The sequence below is a fragment of the Phoenix dactylifera genome, chromosome 3, assembly GCF_009389715.1.
Source record: "Phoenix dactylifera cultivar Barhee BC4 chromosome 3, palm_55x_up_171113_PBpolish2nd_filt_p, whole genome shotgun sequence".
NCBI lineage: Eukaryota > Viridiplantae > Streptophyta > Magnoliopsida > Arecales > Arecaceae > Phoenix > Phoenix dactylifera.
Window position 1 is genome coordinate 24,372,668 of NC_052394.1, and position 18,618 is coordinate 24,391,285.

Genomic DNA, 18,618 nt, shown 5'->3' on the forward strand with positions numbered 1-18,618 from the left:
AACAAAAGAAAAAAAAGTTAATAAATATTTATCAACCATTTGATCACTTTGAGTACATCTACTCAAACTTCTGAAGGAAGATCTACTACATTCATGCTCAATTGGGTGCTGAAAGATCGAGAAGCCATAGCTTCTAACAGGGAAAATTTTTGATGGTAATTGAAGTTGAAATTAATATAAGAGTCAAGACCTAACTTTTACCCATTTTTATTTTTTTAAATATTTATACTATTTTTGACAATTTGTATTCTCTTTTAATCGAGAGAGGAAACTAATCTGATTTTGGCTAGACTTCACTAGTAGAAGGGGGAGAAGATTTTATCTTCTTTCAACTAGCAAGAAGCTAATTAAAATAAGGAGGATCTCAATACTATAACGAGAAGGCATATGCAATGGTTTGAGAGAACAAAATATATGTTTTACTTCCATTCATGATATGTATCGCAATTTTTGGATCATGAAAAATTAATAAAAATCAAAGACTTATAGATCCACTTTTTAAAGTTCTAATTATTTATTGTTTAATTTAAGATATTCAAGTAGAGCAGATTATTTTTTTTTCTTTCCTATTAGATCACATATCACCAGCTAACCATATGCAAAGATGATTGGTGATTGAGTGACACCAATCGTCCATGTCTTGTAGGAAAATAGGTGATTTGGTAGGGCATAAACACCCGATAATATGTATCTCATTACCCTCACTTAAACACCAACCATCTAGAATTATCGAGGTGGATAGTGAGGGCTGTGGGAAAAGAATTTGCAGTCAAATTTTCCTACCGCACCAATATCATTCTAATGCCATATTAAAAGGGAGTTAAAAAACTGGCACCTTTTTTTAGAAAGAGAAGAAGCGGCACTTTATATTTTAGTACGACCGGTGCTAACGTGCATCGACCATACCGTATTGCAATAATGCCAACTTGATATGTGGTATGAAAAGTATACTAAATACTGATACGCCGAATTGATTGTTGCATTAGGTATATCGGCACTATATCAAGATCCTACTAATATAGGATCAGATATCAAAACGGCGATTCTTGCTTTAAATTATTACATTACTCGTGTCTCTAGTCTTTTATAGTAAGAAATGGTTTGCCTCGCTGGTGGCGCTCCTTGGTAACACTAGAATCATGGTGCAATTATGGAATTATGTGATCAGAGGAGAAAGAACTGTGTTTCAACATAAATGAATTGGATATGGATGAAACTGTATTAGCTAAATACCGTTTCTGGCATTCTGCTGTTACGATGATCATTGTCTTGAAAACGTTTTTACAAAATAAGAAAAAAAATTCTGAAGAACGATCGAACCGTAGGGAGTTTTTGAACCGCTTTTATAGAAATCTCCGGCTTGAACCCGTGTTGGATGGTTCATTTTAACCCGCGCTCCATCACATATTTTATTATTATTAATGTTTAACAAAAGCGGAAGGTGCGAATGGAACACCGCCAGGTGCAGAGCACTCGTTAGGCGTTCTCCTCCGCTCGCTCCTCTATAAATTTCCCTCTCCTGTCTCTTTTTCTCTCGTTCTCGTCGCCAGCCTCATCTCAAAATCCCTAGAAACTAGAGGGTGAAGAGAGAGTGTGAAGAACTGCTCTTTCTCGTGGTGTCTTGGGCGGCCATGGCTCCGAGAGGAAGGTCGAGGAAGGTACGCATCTGCACCCACTAGCTGGCTCCTGTGGTTGTGCTCTTTCTCCTCTTCCCATCGCCTCGGTTTCTTTCTACTTTCCCCACTTTGCTTTCTCAATCGTCTTCTTTGGACATGATATTAATGCAGGTAGGACTGAGGCGGATAGACGCCGCCATCGATGCCCTAACCCCGTTAGGCTTCTCCCGCGAAATCGTATGCAAAACCGTCAATGATCTTCTGAAGGTGCTGTCCCCAGTCTCTCCTCATTTTTCCTTTTTCCTTCCTTATTTTCTTGAAATCTTTTCTTGGAGCTCTGATGATAGTTTGGGTTTTGGATTGTAGGTCTATGAGGGAGATGAAGGATGGGTATTTCTTGAGGAAGCTTCATACAAGATGGTCATCGAAACCATCCTCAACAACCAAGAGGAAGAGGAAGCGCAGGCGGGGAGGGTAACCATCTCTCAACCCCTCTACACATTCCTCCTCCGTCTCCTTTGCTTTGCTTTGCTTCTCTTCTTTTCTGTTTTGCTTTTCTTCTTCTTCTTCTTCTTCTTCCTCCGTAGATTCCACCTGAAGGTTTATACCTCTTCATTTACATGCTATTTTTTTTTGTTGCTCCGATTTCTGTAAACTCTTGGATATCGTATAGTGTGGTTGCTTAATTTTTAAGTCCTCAACGGAGTTCGTTGCGGCAGAACTTGAGGACACGCCATGCAGCACCTCGATTTGTTAACATCTTTTCTCTTAGATCTTCAATCGATGTGCTCAGTGTGTAATCTGCTCACTTTATGCCACCAGATCATTACTTTGATGTAAAAACACAACTGGCGTCCGTGTAATATTAGTCGGTTGTTTGTATTTCTGGAGAAGTCAAAATAATTCTACTTGATACAAGATGTCCGGTGCTTAGGTCTGAGGTTTTTCAAGTAAAGTGGAGGTTTCGGGTGTTTGTTTAAGTATAATAGAATTGTAGTATATGCTTGTCATGCCATCACTGGTGTAAGAATATAGTGTCAACTCTTGGACATGTTACGTGTTCTACCAGGGTTCCTTCATATGTCGCACAAGTTTTTGTTAGCAGCAATTTTTTCTTTTTTGAACTGATGCATTCAAAAAAACTGTGGTCGGTTCTAGATAAAGCAAAGACTCCTTTAAACATGGTCCCTAACTTAACGGTTTAAGATGATCTTGGAGCTTGTGTCTATATATTTGAGAAGCTCATATGATAAGATTTCAAGGTATTAGTGTTCTTGTATCAAAGTCCAGAAAAAAACGACTTATGATAATTTTGCCTGGCAGTTTGGTTAAATAGATGATCTGGTAATATCCATGTTTTAACTTGTATGAATAGGTATTTTTGAACATTCTATTGCAAAACATTCCCATGTCAACTATTATGTTGCAAAACTTTTGTATCATATCCTAATTAATTTAGAATTTTTTAAGCAATGTCATGGTTCATAAGGAATTAGTATAATTGGATGTCCACTTTATAATTGAAACTATGGTGTTTACAGTTGAAATTTGTGTGGAGCATTATGTTAGAAGCTCATGTGGTTCCATAAAATCTATCGTAGAGGATACTTCGGAGAATCAATTAGACTTTGAGTTTTTTTTTTTTTTTCAAGAAATAAAGGAGGCCAGAGCCACCTCATTTTTTAACCCATCCAACCCCACCTAGGTCAGAATCTAGGTACTTGGGCTGACCGAGCCTAAGCTCGTAGAAGCAGGATGTATGTAAACGGGGGCTCAGATGATGGCCGATGCCACTCGGAATTGAACTCCACGATCTCTTGTCTAAGAGGCGAGCTCTAGTACCATCCGAGCTAATGCTTTGTGATGATTAGACCTTGAGAATTTAGGAGCGATGTCTTATAACTTTCTTGTAGCTAGTGGTTATCGGTTTCTTGCATTTTTTTCCACAATTATCTTCCTCTGCACCTGTGCTCATGCTAATTTGTAGGCAGTAAGTAAACATTACACTGTGGTTCTTAGAATATCTAGGTTATTGGATCTAAAGGATCTTTTATCTAATCCTTTGTTTGTACAATCTGACATGTATTGTGCTAGTGCTAGGGCTGCGTGCCTATTGGTGTGCTAGTGCATGCCAAACAGTTGCACACACAGCATATAGGTGCCAACACCAAGCTGTCAAGACACTGGCACATGATGTTTTAATCCAAGAAATTTTTGTTGTAATTAAGTCCGATTTTGTCTTTAATGTGAAATGAACAGATAAAGCTAGAACTTCTGAACTTTTCCTTTTTAAACCTGGAATGTGAAGCTGTGTGGAAAAAAAGGGAAAAAAAGGAGAGGATAGTGGGTAAATTTGAGAAAATCACGTGAATTATGAGTATACATCATTGCCTTACTGATTGTCTACCCAAACAAGTGATTTTACCAGACATCTGCTAGCAAATCACTGTTCTTTTCTCAACCATCTTGCATGTAGAAAGAAAATAGAGTCTGTACTTTTCTGTAAATTCAGTATAATTTGTTTAATACACGAGAACGACCCCTTTATATCACATAGGCTCCATCTTAAGATCTCATGTTAAGGCAAATCCTGTTCCCCAACTAGGAATAAATCTTGTTCCCAGTCAAACTCTTCCATACACACACCCACACACAGAATACATAAAACTGATGTAAATTCAAACAAATAGAAAAGCCAAGACAACGCTGTAGACTCTCCTCATAAAAGTGACGAGAGGAAAAACTTGATAAAAAGACACCTGTCATTTCAAGCATCCACTCCTTTTTCGACATATCATATACATTCATCTAAAAACATTAACCTCTCTACCTTTTAGAAGACGTAGCTTGCTAGAAGCATGGACCCTTTTGATAATGTCCCAAATCCATCTTACTTCTTTATTTTGCATGTTTTCCAAAGAGAGTTGTGCGCTGCTGCTGGCCCTTCTTCTTATCTACATCTAACAAAATTAAATGATTGTAAGACACAAACAGCGCCCTGCTGATCTTTTTCCCTTTTTTAAACCTTATATGTTCATGTGACATGCTTTTTTGACACTATCCTAAACTGCCATAGATGTTAACTTCATATGCTTTAGAAGGAACTGGATTGTTTCAATTTGATTAATTGCTTGATAGACTTATCATATTTATTTTGTTGTCTATCTTCTTAAAGGAACTTTGACATATTAGTCCTTCTTTCTAAACCAAAGTCCAAAATGGTTCCCTTTTCTTTTGGGATGGACATCTAATGCCAAATTTTTGGTCATGAGACAAAATAGCAAGGAACGTTCAATTGACCTAAACTGGGTGGTTCGGCCCGTACTAAACCAAATTGACCCTGGCTTGGGATGGTTCAACCGTTTGTGTCGGTTCATTTATAAAACCTTCCCCACCCTATTCAAGCGAAGGTTTGAGAAATTTCGACATCCCTCTTGCTCGCCCCCCCCCCCCCCCCCCTCATTGACATTGATCGGTGCCTCTTTCCACTCTTCGACGCCGACCAGTGCCTCTCTCCTCTCTTCGATGTTGGCCGATATTGTCAGGTAAACCATCGTCTCTCTCTATCTCAATGAGTTCCATTGCTGCTCCCTCTCCCCTCTTCGATGCCGACTGGCACCGCTCCTCTCTTCAATGCTTTGGTCCCTCTCTCCCCTCTTCAACGTCGCTTGACACCCAAGTTTGCCCCTCCCTCGCTCTCCCTCCCTCTCCTCCTCCCTCTCCATCGCTCTCTCTCTTCTTCCTTCTCCCCTTCCCTCTCCTTGTTTTGGTAAACACCGGCACTACATGGTACGAACCCCGGTTCCAGTTCCGCAAACCTTAAAAATAGTGTCCATTGTCCAATTATTAACTAGCTCTTTTAATATTTTCTATTTAATAATGATAATAATCTTGATTTTCCTGCTATTCCAATACCAACTTCTTGGATGAATGATGCACTCTCCAGTCTCCTTTCCTTCCAGAATTTTGTGTTATATTCATAGAAAATTAAGGTTATAATTATTGTTAAACAGAGAGATTTAAGAGATTTAAACAGAATGGCAGGGGCTGCTTTGTCTCAATTTACCAAAAAATAGGAGGTAGATTCTTTTTTCAGACGAAATAGATGTAATCAGAGATCGGTTTGGAAAGGAGGGACAAATATGTCAAAATTCCTTTCTCATATTGCATCATGTGTGGCTATTTGGACTTCAGAGTTGCATTCTTGTCTAATATTGAAGCCTCTTTCATTATATAAAGAACTGCTCACCAGCATTGTGCAAGGAAAATAAGTTTTAGTTGGATCTGGGACTTTTTTAGGTGCAATAGTTTCAACTGAAGCTATTAAGTTCAAATCTAATTTTGGACAGTTTTAATGCTTTCAATTAAAGTTGGAATTGACTGAGGTTCCAAGTTTAAAATTGTCATCAAGCAATCAATGCCATTTTTGGGCTATTTCTTCATTTGATCGGGTTAAGAGGGGTGATTGATTCTTAGGTGACTTATACAACTTTTGAATATTCTTTTTTTTTTTTTTTTGTGAGAGAGTGACCCACATAGTTACCCCAGGTCCAGATTTTCAATGATGCACCACCCAATATTCATTCCCTGGCATCTTTGGTTGCTAAATATAAGTGTTCTACAACTGGAGCAAGCCCCAGTTCATAATCTGAGGGAATGTTTTCTTAAGTTCAAACCTAGATTTTATAGGTTTTGAGAACATTGGTGCCAAGAGGAATACGAAAAACATATTTCTTCCCCCAAGCTTTAGAGCTTGGAACATGCAGTAGGTGATATTGATTTTATATTGTTCTAGTTGAGTTTCTTAGGTCGAACCTGAAAATTTTGGGCTTGCTTTGGACCAGCTTGGTCCAATTCTTGTTCATTTTTTCTTTTGAGGTTTGTGGAAGTTTTTTAGATATTTTTTGAGGATAGTGAAGAGAAAAGGGATCTATGGTGTATATTAGGCTCTATAGGATTCTAGGTTGCACTTCCGTGCTCAAGTGATATACACATTTATATTCTCATTTTTTAGAGTGGACACTTATGAATGTTATGGAATTATGCCTTTTCTTGAATATTAAATACTTATAATTTTTTTAGGTTTTTTTGAAGATAAATAATTTTGAGTAGAACCATTACCATTTACACCCAATGTCCCAACAGAGCAATATAATATAGTTTGATTCTTTTTCTGTTTGTTTTTTCTAAATATTTCTTCATTCTTCATTTTCCATTTTTGATATTATTATGATTGTTAATTTATTATTATTATTATTATTTCAGCTGAAGTTATCGAACCAAGAACTTGAGCACTTGAAATTGTAAATTATTTAACCCAATTTAAACCAAGATGTTGGATCTCATATATCACTGACCAGCCAAGTTACCATGCTTGCTCAAGTATAATAAAGGCTCTTTTATTGTCTGAATTTTGCACAATACAGATTCTTGATTGTAATTACTAGATTTATGAGTCACCCAAATAGAAGCTGGCTTGGCAAATTAGAAACTCCAGGTCACAAAACTGTCCATATAAATGTTATTATTGTCCATTCAAGATTCTTTGTAATCATGGGTGCTAAAACCTGAAAAGGTTGTTCTGTGAATTTATTTGTATGTAGGATTCTTGATAGCCATGGGTGCTCAGATCTGAAAAGGTTGTTTTATGAATTGATTGGTGGGAGAAAAAAGAGTAGCTGAATAGTAGACCAACAACTTATCTTCTTTTTGAGTCTAATTTACAGTATGAAATGGTAGCCTAGTATATTCGGTACTGGAATGCACTTAACTGCTACAGTACAATCCTTTTAAGAAAGTTACCATGCTTACGAACCTCTATTTGCAGATGGAGATGGTGGTGTGGTAGTTGTGCATATGTGCAAATTCAGTTACTGTTCCTTTTTTTCTTCTGAGCTGTAATGCTCTGAAAGTTTACGATAAGTTCTGTATATCTTTAAATGTTGAGATCTTTGAAAGAGTGAATACATTTTCTTGTTTTAAATTGTTTCTGATTGTTAATCTGAACAATAGTATAATGGGTTATGTTACCTATGGTGCATGCTGATATGTTTCTTCTTAATTACAAATATTTAATGCTATCAGGAGGAACATAAAGTGAAAAATGAGGAAAGAACTGCAGAATATTATGAGGCTGGTGAAACAGTTCCTCATCATGATGTGCTGTCAAACACACCTCAATTTGGTGGGTGTTTTCTTTTTCAGTTCTTTAATGACCTCCATGCTTGTATGAAATTATAAACCAATAATGCTTCTGTTTTCCAGGGGGGGATATTGATTGGAAGGATATTTCTTGTGTGGACGGATTAGGGCATATCTTGGACGGTCAAAGTCAACCTACTTTGACTTCACATGAAATAGACCAACCCAGTGGTCGTCCCAGGCAAAGGCGTCCATGTTTTGGCTGGTTAAGTGAAAGTGAGGAGGAAAATGAAGCGGAGGAGCCTGAGGGTGAAGATCAATCAGGGGAGCCTCCAATTAATTCTTCTATTGTTTATCTGGATCAGGAAATGTTTGAATTTGCTGGGAGCCTGCATCATGAGATGAAGAGGGAGCCTCCACGTAACGCATCTTTAATTTATCAGAAGCAGGAAGGGGTTGACTTTTCTGGAAGTCCACATCATGAAGTGAAGCAGGAGTCTCCAAGTAATGCTTCTATCATTTATCAAGAAAAAGAATCGGTTGGATTTGCTGGAAGTCTGTATTGTGAAATTAAACAGGAGCAGGAAGAAGTTGAATTTGCTGGAAGCCTGCATCGTGGAAGGAAGAGGAGAAGTGGATGGGATGTCAAACATTCTGATATGTAAAAGGCTATGAGTTCAAGTCTTGGGTGGTGCATCCCCAAGATTTTGGAATCTGGCTAATTACAATACCAGCTGGTTCTTTTGTTCTTTAAATAAAACAAGACATTAAAAGGTAAGATGATGTTAAAATTCTTGTTGTTTGTTTGCTAGCAAACTGTTGTAAGATGCTAATCTGCTTCTTGGATAAAGGAAGTTGGTGTATTCAGTGCTGAAATTCTCTGTTTGTTTTCTTTTATTGCTAATTAATATGTTTGTGGTCTTTAAACTTACTTGGTGCAAGCTGGTTCAACTTGTGTATGAAATATTTCTTGTTTGTTATTTGTAGAATTGTTTTGTCAGATCATCATATCCTCCTAAGAGAAGAGCAGCTCCTATTATTCTAATACATTTTTTAACTACTGGCAATATTGTTCTTCTATGTGGTATAAGCAATGAATTGTTTGCTTGATTTATCAAGAGCACACCTTGGTGTACTTTATTACGTTATGCTCTCTCATCTGTTGTTAAGGAAACCTCATTCAATGAGTCAGCTACTTGACATATCCAGTTTCGTGGAATGTCAATGTCATATTTTTTGAAACTCAGTAATCTACAAATTTGTGATACAATGTTGTAAATTGTGATCTTGGTGGATACACAGAAGTAGTGCTTGCAACTGGAGCTCCTGTATGATCCTAGTCCTAGCTGACTACAATACCATTCATCGCCCTTGTCAGGATCCTATTTGCTGCCAGACTAGTGGTAGGATAGCAACCTGGGAAAAAACCTGCAATACTTTGAGCTAGGAATTAGCGTTTGCCAGATTGACCAGACCTGACCTGATCGGCTGATCCTGTTAGAAATTAGGGGTTTTCAGATATGGTTAATTTTGTAGGGACTAGAGCTTTGACTGGACTCAGGTCATGAGGGCAGAAACTTATTTGGGTTGAGACATTTTGGGTCAGGCTGAGCCATGACCTAACGTGAGGGTCTTGTGAGTGTTTTTTATTTTTCTTTAATATAATAGTGGTTGTTTAGTTTATCGTGGAAATGAATCATTAGGAGTTGTAAGGATTGGATTAAACACATTAGATTGGTTAGTAAAAACTATTGACACTTCTGAAATGCATCCTATGTTTGTATTGAAATTTTAACTCAATACCAGAAGCTCCAATAGTCTATTTGCATAAAATGAAGTAAATGTCAAAAATCTAAGAAGTTTATAGAAAAAATAATATGCATGCAAGTTCTCGATGGCTCACATTTTTTCAGCATTTTTGAAAATAAGACAACGTGGTGTGTGAATGTCCTGTGTTCTATAACCATTTGGAGGATTTCAGTCATGACTGCTGCTTGGATCCTGGAGAGAAACAAGAGTATTTTCAGATTGTGAAGGGTGAATTGAGTATCTGATTTAGCTGTGCAGCGCTGTCCCTCATGTTCACCATCCTTGTGTTCTGAATAATGGTAACGAAAGCAGAGATGACAGAAAATTCATCTGTAAGGTACGCAAGAAAAGCTATTCAACTTATGAATCTAGGCAGGCTGTGCTACAGGAGAACTGATGGTTTATGGCTTGGATTTATTCAAGGGCACCTAGCATGTCAAAGCAATGGCCTTGGAAGGAACAACCATTTCTTGGCAAATCAATGGGCCAGTCAGTGATAGAGATTTCCAAGTTTTTGCCTGCATGGTTGAATGGGATCGAAAAACAAAGAGGTTGGTTGTGTTGGACTGCTAGGACATGGGACCTGTAGGCAGGTTTATGCTCTTTGCTTGGGTCTTATATTTTTGGATTGTCTGCTTTTCCTCTTCTGTTGCTTGACCATCATTTTATACAGGGGCTGCTTCTTTTTCTTCTTTTTTTTTTTTTTGCGCGCGCGCGCGCAATTTAACTTGTAGCTTATAGGTGTTTCACATAATAAACAAATAACTTTCTTTAGTTTAGTGCAGTCTTGCTCATCTTCTTTTGTTGCTTCACATATTAGCCATCCTATCACTTTGTTTCTAGATCAATTATGATTGGAAATCAATGTTTCAAGGCTTATGACTGTTTTGGCAACATTTTTCTTTTCGCAGCATAGATGGCAAGATGGACATGGAATCAACTTAAGCCGAGATACAACCACTGACATAAGACACCAAGGCTACCCAGAATCTTATATCTTGTTCACAAAAGCAGCCTCCGCAAGATCAATAGCTCCAGCAAGAGCTGCAGCCTTGTTTTCACATTCTCGCTGCCCATCATCTGGAATGCTGTCAGCCACGATGGCAGCTCCAGCCTGGAGGTGCGCCTCCCATTCCTGGTGCATGCCCTTATCCTTGTATGGAGACATTGTGTTGTAACGACTTCCAGTCGGGGAAGACGATAGTTCGCAGAGCAAGCGCAATGTCCATGTCACCAGAAAATGACACGCTGCCAAAACCACCACCATGGGGACCTCGCCTCTTGACCTCCAACCGATCAATTAACTCCATGGCCCTGACCTGATTCAACATGGAAGCAACATCTTAAGCAGTGAAGGCATTATAAGAAAAGAGAGGGAGAGGGTGTACTCAGCTGGCGACCAATCAAGACAGAGATAGCTGGATCAAAATTAAATGCTCATGAGCGACAGACTTCTGATGCCGTGAAACAAACAACAAATACAGATAAAGCCTAGGAAGTGTATGTAGATTGCATTTTTTGCAAAGTTTTTGGTTAAAGATGAATGAGTCTGTATGAGGTCCCAAGGAGCCCTGGACGACTAAACAACCACAAACATACTGCTGCTGCGTAGAGAGCGACAAGATTAATTTGGTTTTGAATCTGCCACAAGGCACCCTGGAAGAATTGGTAGGGTCATTTCTTCATAATCCAGTCAACAAAATATTTGGAGAATGAATGATGGGGAAATTGCTAGACAAATATTTGTATGTTAAATATTGATAATCAATTTTATAAAGATGGCCTGACCCAAAGTTGGTGGAAACATCTTTCTAGCATCAACTATTAACTGCAACTAACTTTTTGCAATGAATGGTATAGCACAAACTGAAATTAAGATTTCGGAACAATGGAAGTTTAAAAGATGGTGCGTATGAAGTCAGGATGCAGCTTACCCAGCTGAAGTGCTGAGTGGGCCAACGTCTGAGAATACAGATAGTTACCATGCAGATATAGACATTAACAAGAAGTGGATATAAAGAAGCATAATCCGGTCAACATATTAAGTGCGACAAAAAAAGTGTACACACATAACTAACTGCGAACTGGAATAGAGTACTAAACCAAACCTTTGGTGCACCGCTAAGTGTTCCTACCGGCAGAGCAGCACGCATAGCATCCCGGCAATTAAGATGATCACACAACTCTCATAAGACATTCCACAGCATGGTCTAATTGATGCTCATCTGCCTTGTGCACATGAATGCTGCATATGCACATCATATTTAACCAATTACAGCCACGGTGTTTATTATGATTACCAATAGATAGGACATTTGCACTACCTTTTTTGTATTTCAAGGCCTACCCATACTCTTAATACCATATATTAGATAGGTAGGATAAGAAGCTATCAAAGTTCAGCTGAAATAGACATGTTAGAGAGAGAAGGGATCACCAAAGCCTGGTTGTAACGGGTGTTGGAAAATTTTGTTATTTTCTTATGAGAAGGTTTAAATTTTAAACCTCTTATTTAATAATCTTATATTGGATGTTTAAATACAAATACACTTGCATTTTTTGAAATCCAGAAGTTCCAATCCTAAATAGGCTTCGTGGGCATTGGGCTGGCAACCACACGTGTGTGCTCGCCCGGCTTAGCTCGGCTTTCATGCCATTCATGTACGCGTGGCGTGGCATGGGCGATGAGAACTGGCACAATGTACTATCAAAATTTTAAATAATCTAAATTTAACAAATTTAGATTCCAAAGATTTTCAAGATTTAAATCTAAATTTAAGATTTGTAATATAAGCATTATAGATATCAAGGATTGTAATCGGAGGCCCTTTCCAAACCCTAGCCCCCCTTTTCCTCCTCTCCGTCGCCCACCTACCGACCCGAAGCCCCGATAGATTTCCTCCTCCCTCCTCTCCGGCGCGAGCTCCGCCTCCGCCCGAGGTGTTTTCTCCTCCTCCCTCCTCTCCGGCGCCGACCGACCGGCCCTCAAGCCTCGAGCGAGCTTCGCCTCCGCCCGAGGATCTTCTCCTCCTCCCTTCTCTCCGGCTCCGACCCCGTCCCCGTCCTAACCGCGCGTCCTGGTCTCGACCCAGGTTCGTCTCCTTTCCCTCTCGTTTCCATGGATTTCGATCCGTTCCCGAGTATCCAAGGCTTGATTTCGTCTTTCTTGCCTTCGATCGGGCTCCGAAGCCTCCCCGTTCTCGATCGGTTTGCTCCGATCTCAATTGTTCAGCTGTTTTTGTGTTCCTTTTTCGTTTTTGATTCGAAATTTGGGCTTCCATTCCGTGAGGCTTGATTGCATCTGTACAGTTTTTAAATCGGCTGTTTCGATTTTGAGTTTTTGGTTTATAATGGTGATTTTGGGTGGGGGGGGGGGGGGGTGGTGAGGTGGGGGCGTGTGTTAAATTTCGATCTGATGGGTTTAATATTGTTCTTGAGGTTGGTTAGATTGTGAACTGGCTTAAATCGTATGTCTCGGACGATTCGATTGTTTTAAGCTCAAGAACATCAAAAAATCCTCCCTCGATTTGACCCTTTTATTAGCACCCGCTTGGATTTCTTTTTTCTTTTTGAGTGGAGAAGACAAAAGAATTGAAGTGCATTGATATGCAATAAAAATAATTAAAAAAAAGAACCAATACAACCTGGATTTAGGTTACTTCTGGTTCTTGTCTTTAGATCGTAATATTTCTCTTGAAAACTTTGTTCTATATATTGTTTATTGTTCATTTTGTTATATTTCTGTTACTTCTTGTTGCTCTGTTTTTTCTTCTTAATTGTTCATTTTCTTCAATGACTTTCTAAGTAGAATACACAGGGAATTATATTGCATATCTATAAACTAAAAGATTGAAGCAGTACAACTTGGATTTCGGTTATCAGACATCTTACTTTGTTATCTTTGTTTTTATTTGCTCCTCAAAAATTGTAACCTGCCTTTTTGAATGTTTGCGCTCACATCTTCTCATTCTTTTTGGCACATGCAATGCACGTTTTGAGAGAAGAGAAAGAGTACAAACTGTTTGGGAGTTGAATTAGGGAAAGAGATAGAAGCTAATTTATTTTGAAGATTTATGAAACGTGTCCGATCTGACTGGAAATAAGAAGAGTGCATGATGGCTGGAAAGTCAGTGATGTAATTAGCTTATTTTTCAGATAATTAGAAAGCACATTCTCAACATATAAAAAATGACGAATAGAACCAAAGAAAGAAAAATTCTTTAATTTCAAAACTATTATATATATATATATATATATATATATATATATATATATATATATATATATATATATAACTATTATATATATATATAGATGAGACTTATGTTGGGGAGATCTTTGGCTCCCTATGACACCCCAAATTCAAAAATTTGTCACTTAGATGCATGCTGATGATATATGGTCGTTCAAAAATTATTAGATTTTAATTTTGTATGAAAAATTTCAATGCTCCTCTTCTTGCAGAAAAACAAAAAAGTTGTTGGAGTGGGTTCAATACCGCTTTGACTTGACAAAAATTCATTCAGACATCTGGGTCTATGCTCCTAGACATTAGACTTAGACCTGACACTGTCCTAGTCTGAAAAGAAACTTGGTTAAGCTTACCAAGTGAATGAGTCAGAAAGATCTGGCCTACCAGCCAATCGACCACCCTAATTCCTTCCATGTAAATGTGAAGTTGATTAGTAAGCCACCCAATATGATGTAAGATAAGGATGAAGGGTATGGAAACGAAGCCAAAACAGATGCTCCAGAGGCTCCCAATAAGATCCAAAACAGATGACTCTTCCCTCAGATCATTCTCTCCACATTTTTCTTATCTCATGGCAAAGCATTCAATATCACTCATAGGTTCAATGAATAGATATGCTGTCATGCTATTAAGTTCCTTTTTTTAAAAAAAATTCAAATAAACTGAGACTCTGATTTTAATGGTAAGTAAAATTTATGTTATATACATTGAATGAATTATTGTGTTCTCTCTTATTAGTAATTCATTTAGTATTGAATTATCATTTAACTAATATTGATTCTTTTTTGTGCATACCAGGTAACAACATGCGTCGAGGAAAACGATTCAGAGATGTGGAGTTCCAACAGTCTCAGATGGGATCTTCTTCTGATCAGTCCCTGCAGTCCCAGCAGCCCTGTGAGCACCAGCAGCACGAGTCCCAATCTCAGCGGGAGCCTCCTGCTCATTACCCGAGAGAGGAGGTTGTTATGGACGACTTACAGATCCAGGGTAATTCGATTTAAAGTTTATATTTTAAGTTCTATTATATCTAATTATTTTAATTTATTTGTCTTTAATGTTTTAATGCATATTCTATTTAATTTTAATAGATAGACAAGGGACGGTGAGGATGAGACGGGGACTCACTCGAGCAAGGGATGTCTGGCAGCCTCATGAGGGTGACAAGATCGTCGTCCGATGCAACGAATTGGGGCAGCCCATCAAGAGGGCTGGAAGTCTTTTATCAAGTTTCTTAGGATCGGTTGTACGCAAGGGTCAGTTGTGTCCGCTCAACTATACGAAGTGGAATGAAATGCTTCCTTCATATAAGGTTGAGCTTCTTAAATTTATACAGGTAATGAATTAAATTTGTTCTTGTTAATTTGATACATCTTGTATGTTAATTTACTTACTATCATAAATTTAATTTTTGATTTAATATTATTATAACATTCTGTATCTTGGTGTAGGATAAGTTTGTACTTCCTCCAGAGAGCCATGATTGGGTGCTAAAGTTCCTCAACCGCAAATGGAAAGCATATAAGGCGAAGTTGAAGACGGACTTCAAGCGTGAGGGTATGACAGAGGAGGAGGTTGCTCGTGTTTGTCCTCCTGATATATACCCCCAGCAGTGGAGGGAGCTTGTTCACTACTGGTTTTCTGAAAGAGGACAGGTTGTGTATATTGTTTCAATATTTTATATTATATCTTTTAATTAATATGAATTGCAAATATATACATTAAATATATTATATTGTTCGCTTTTTTTTGATTTTGACAGGCATATTCCAATATTGGTAGAGCTGCACGAGCATCTCAGGTAGTTCCTCATACTTCAGGCTCGAAGAGTTATGCGAGACGTAGAAATGAATTCGTAATTTTTTTTGAAACTTTTTGAAACTCTACTAACATATAACACGTATCGTAATATATAATTTGCCAATATACTCTTCGTGTGTATAGATAGAAGAGCATGAAAGGGAGCCTGGTGAGGTAGAGTTCTATAGTAAGACTTACACCTACCGAGATGACAGTTTTGTCCGGAAGGAGGTCAAAGATATAGTTGTATGTATTCATTTTTAATTTGTTCAATTTTTTTATTAGTTTTACTTTTTTTTAAATATTAATGTGACTTTTTTTGAGAGAGATAGGACAGGGCTACATCTCTTATTTCAGAGCGTGTCGGAGAGTCATCATCATCCGACGCGACCAGTCGCATCAAAGCTCAGGTTTTCATTGAATTGATGGGTCCAGAATGTTATGGCCAAGTGAGTGGTTATGGTGTTGGAGTTACTGCCACTCAGTTGTCTGCAGTGAGCCGATATACCCAAGATGCCAGACATGTTAGTAGCACTGCAGAGATTTGTAGTCTAAAGACAGAAATAGAGCAGATAAGGCAGAGCTATGAGACAGAGATAGAGAAGATAAGGCAGAGCCATAAGACCGATATTGCAAAGTTGAAGCAGAGCCAAGAGTTAAAGATACAATCTTTGCAGGATCAGCTTAACCAGATTTCATCTTTATTGCAGAGATTTGCCCCTCAGGTAAATAACTAAATTTATTTGAATATTTTATCTAATTATAACATATTTTTATACGAGCATAATGGCTTTTGTATTCTTATTTTCTAAAGTGTCTTTTTTTTTTCTTGTAGGTTGGTGATACTTCATTTACTCGTGGCGATGATGATGCCATCGACCCCTGATATATCGTAGACTTTTTATTTAGAAATTTGATAGGTATGTTTTTAATGTTATCAAAGTACAATATAATCAAATATGATAATATGAATATCTCGAATGAAAAGTTCTTGTCTGTGACGTGACTTTTGTTATCTGTATGATTTAGGTTGTATATTTGTTGTGTTGGAAGGTAATGTATATGGGTTTAAAAATTGCTTTTATAATTTTTTTTAAAAAAATAATTCCTATTGTCGACGCTCGTAAACCGGCATGGCACGGAAAGCGTCGACAAAGGCTCTAGCTTGGGCCGATGCTTTTAAGTGTGTTGGGCTCAAGCGTCGGCGGAAGCCCAACACGCTTTAGACTCCGCCGATGCTAATAAGCGTCTGTAGAGTACAAAATGGGCCGACGCTTATTAGCATCGGCGAGGTCTAAAGCGGGCCGACGCTTCTTAGCATCGGCCTATCTTCGGTTTCGGCCGACGCTTATAAGCGTCGACGGACTGCAAAACGGGGTGACGCTTAAAAGCGTATGCATAGAGTCCATTTATGCCGAAGCTTTCCAAAAGAGTCGGAAAAAAAAAATTTCTCACCCTTACCTGTTCGGTGCTTTTGGAAGCGTCGACTCGAAAATTATCAACATTTACAAGCATCGGTAAAGACTCTAAAAAGTGCCGAAAAATATTATTTCTTTTGTAGTGATCGATTACTAGAACGTGAGAAAGGTATTTCATCCCGGGCCAGGCTAGTATTAATAGGTGTTCTCCTGTCATCACTAAGTCAAGTTGATGTTCTGCGTTAACCATCCTATGTTGTCCTATTAAGGTCGTAGCAAGGAGAATAGTTGATAATCTTAGTTAAATGGAATTTCTTACTTCTGTATTCAAAAAAAAAAGATTAAGTTGAACCGCTGTAGCCATATTCTGTCACTGCCGCAGTTCCAACTCAAGCGGGCCGTCGTGAATAAACTCCTCTCCCCTTTTTTTTTTTTTTTTGCTAATATGGGTGGATCATACCTGACGGGTACAGCTACATCCAATAAAATCAAAAAATAGGATACGGGTACCAAAGACAGCTTCCCATCTCCAGTCCATAAGGTGCCTTCGGAATGACGAGCTACATACGTAGCCACTCAATCCGCAGTACCATTGGCTTCACGATAGATATGCTTGGTCTGAAAGGTCCATCCATCCCTCACCATAGCCCAAATGTCACGGAGCAAGAGATGGTCGCTGCCGTCACCTCTAGGACCCCTCCGGATCCAACTGATAATGGTGGTTGAATCATCCTCTAGGATGATAGACCTGGCCTGTAACACACACCGGGCGTGTCGAAGGTCCGCCCAGGCAGCTCTCAGCTCTGCACTCGGAACCGAAGTGTCAAATAATTGACTACCCCCAACAACCACAACTTTAGCAGACGGGTCCCAAATAACAAAATCCGCGCCTTCCCTCGTGCCACCATTCAGGACTGGCCCATCAAAGTTGACCTTGAGGAACTAGGACAAGTAGGCGATCTAAGGCGGATTAGAATCGTGTCCTTGCTTTTCCAAAGGTGATGCAGAAAATAGGAGTTAGAGCCGCAACAAAGAGCTTAATCCTATGGTGAGATAGAAAGTTAGTTCTGTAAACCAATGTTGGTTGCGAGTAGGTTCTTTTCCCTTCATTAACGAAAGCGATTCTCTCTTCCGTGGTGTTGGTCTTGGCTCTATCTCTATCTCTCCATCTCTTTCTCTCTCTTGCTTGAATTGTGCCCAAAACCTATTCAGCTTGCCTCTTCCAATCTCACCAACCCATAAAATGGTCAGGTAGTAGGTGAGTAGAGTTTGCTTTTGCGGGCACCAGGTGGTAGGTGAGTATAGTTTTGCTTTTATGGGCAAGAAGTAACTCCATCGACACAGCTCCAAGGGTACACAAACAACTTATGAAGAGCACAACTCTAACTATCGAAGTGGGGCGGTCAACTCAGTTGAAAGAGGGGGGCACCGTGGGTATACAACTTTTGGACTTTATTTTTTGCCTGTTGCAGTGCATCATAAAGAAGTTGTATTTATTGATCGAATTCAATACGAAAGAAAGGGCAATCCAACTTAAAAAACATTGAGGGACAAAGGTGGCTAATTCTCCATCTCATTTGGG

The 18,618-nt window shown here is 38.7% G+C and overlaps 2 protein-coding genes and 1 pseudogene across 5 annotated transcripts; 2 read left to right on the forward strand and 1 right to left on the reverse strand.

Moving 5' to 3' along the window:
- The first annotated feature begins 1,458 nt into the window (after positions 1-1,458).
- Positions 1,459-10,899, forward strand: LOC103704034. 4 transcript variants are annotated; one of them, XR_603544.4, is made up of 6 exons: positions 1,459-1,658; positions 1,788-1,883; positions 1,983-2,090; positions 7,701-7,800; positions 7,881-8,531; positions 10,478-10,899. XR_603544.4 is itself a non-coding variant. In XM_008787159.4 (5 exons), exons 1-5 carry the CDS (start codon positions 1,632-1,634, stop codon positions 8,420-8,422), a joined length of 873 nt encoding a protein of 290 aa, XP_008785381.1. In that variant the 5' UTR covers positions 1,459-1,631; the 3' UTR covers positions 8,423-8,688. The 4 variants fall into 4 exon arrangements, 2 of the variants coding, with proteins under 2 accessions (XP_008785381.1, XP_008785382.1); XR_003385030.2 differs by having other exon boundaries at positions 10,483-10,537; XM_008787159.4 differs by lacking the exon at positions 10,478-10,899 and having other exon boundaries at positions 7,881-8,688.
- LOC103704035 lies at positions 10,531-10,924 on the reverse strand (annotated as a pseudogene).
- Positions 10,925-12,355: 1,431 nt separating this feature from the next.
- Positions 12,356-16,655, forward strand: LOC103704033. The gene is made up of 8 exons (XM_008787158.4): positions 12,356-12,658; positions 14,617-14,808; positions 14,910-15,154; positions 15,270-15,473; positions 15,581-15,619; positions 15,763-15,864; positions 15,951-16,343; positions 16,454-16,655. The coding sequence occupies exons 2-8, from the start codon at positions 14,625-14,627 to the stop codon at positions 16,502-16,504; spliced, it is 1,218 nt and encodes a 405-aa protein (XP_008785380.2). The 5' UTR covers positions 12,356-12,658; positions 14,617-14,624; the 3' UTR covers positions 16,505-16,655.
- Positions 16,656-18,618: the final 1,963 nt, after the last annotated feature.

Bases quoted from the DNA above. Each gene is read 5' to 3' on its own strand.
- LOC103704034 (XM_008787159.4), top strand. From the start codon at position 1,632: ATGGCTCCGAGAGGAAGGTCGAGGAAG. The intron at 1,659-1,787 runs GTACGCATCTGC...ATATTAATGCAG, and splicing joins CGAGAGGAAGGTCGAGGAAG to GTAGGACTGAGGCGGATAGA. The intron at 7,801-7,880 runs GTGGGTGTTTTC...TCTGTTTTCCAG, and splicing joins GTCAAACACACCTCAATTTG to GGGGGGATATTGATTGGAAG.
- LOC103704033 (XM_008787158.4), top strand. From the start codon at position 14,625: ATGCGTCGAGGAAAACGATTCAGAGATGTGGAGTTCCAACAGTCTCAG. The intron at 14,809-14,909 runs GTAATTCGATTT...TAATTTTAATAG, and splicing joins GGACGACTTACAGATCCAGG to ATAGACAAGGGACGGTGAGG. The intron at 15,474-15,580 runs GTTGTGTATATT...TGATTTTGACAG, and splicing joins GGTTTTCTGAAAGAGGACAG to GCATATTCCAATATTGGTAG.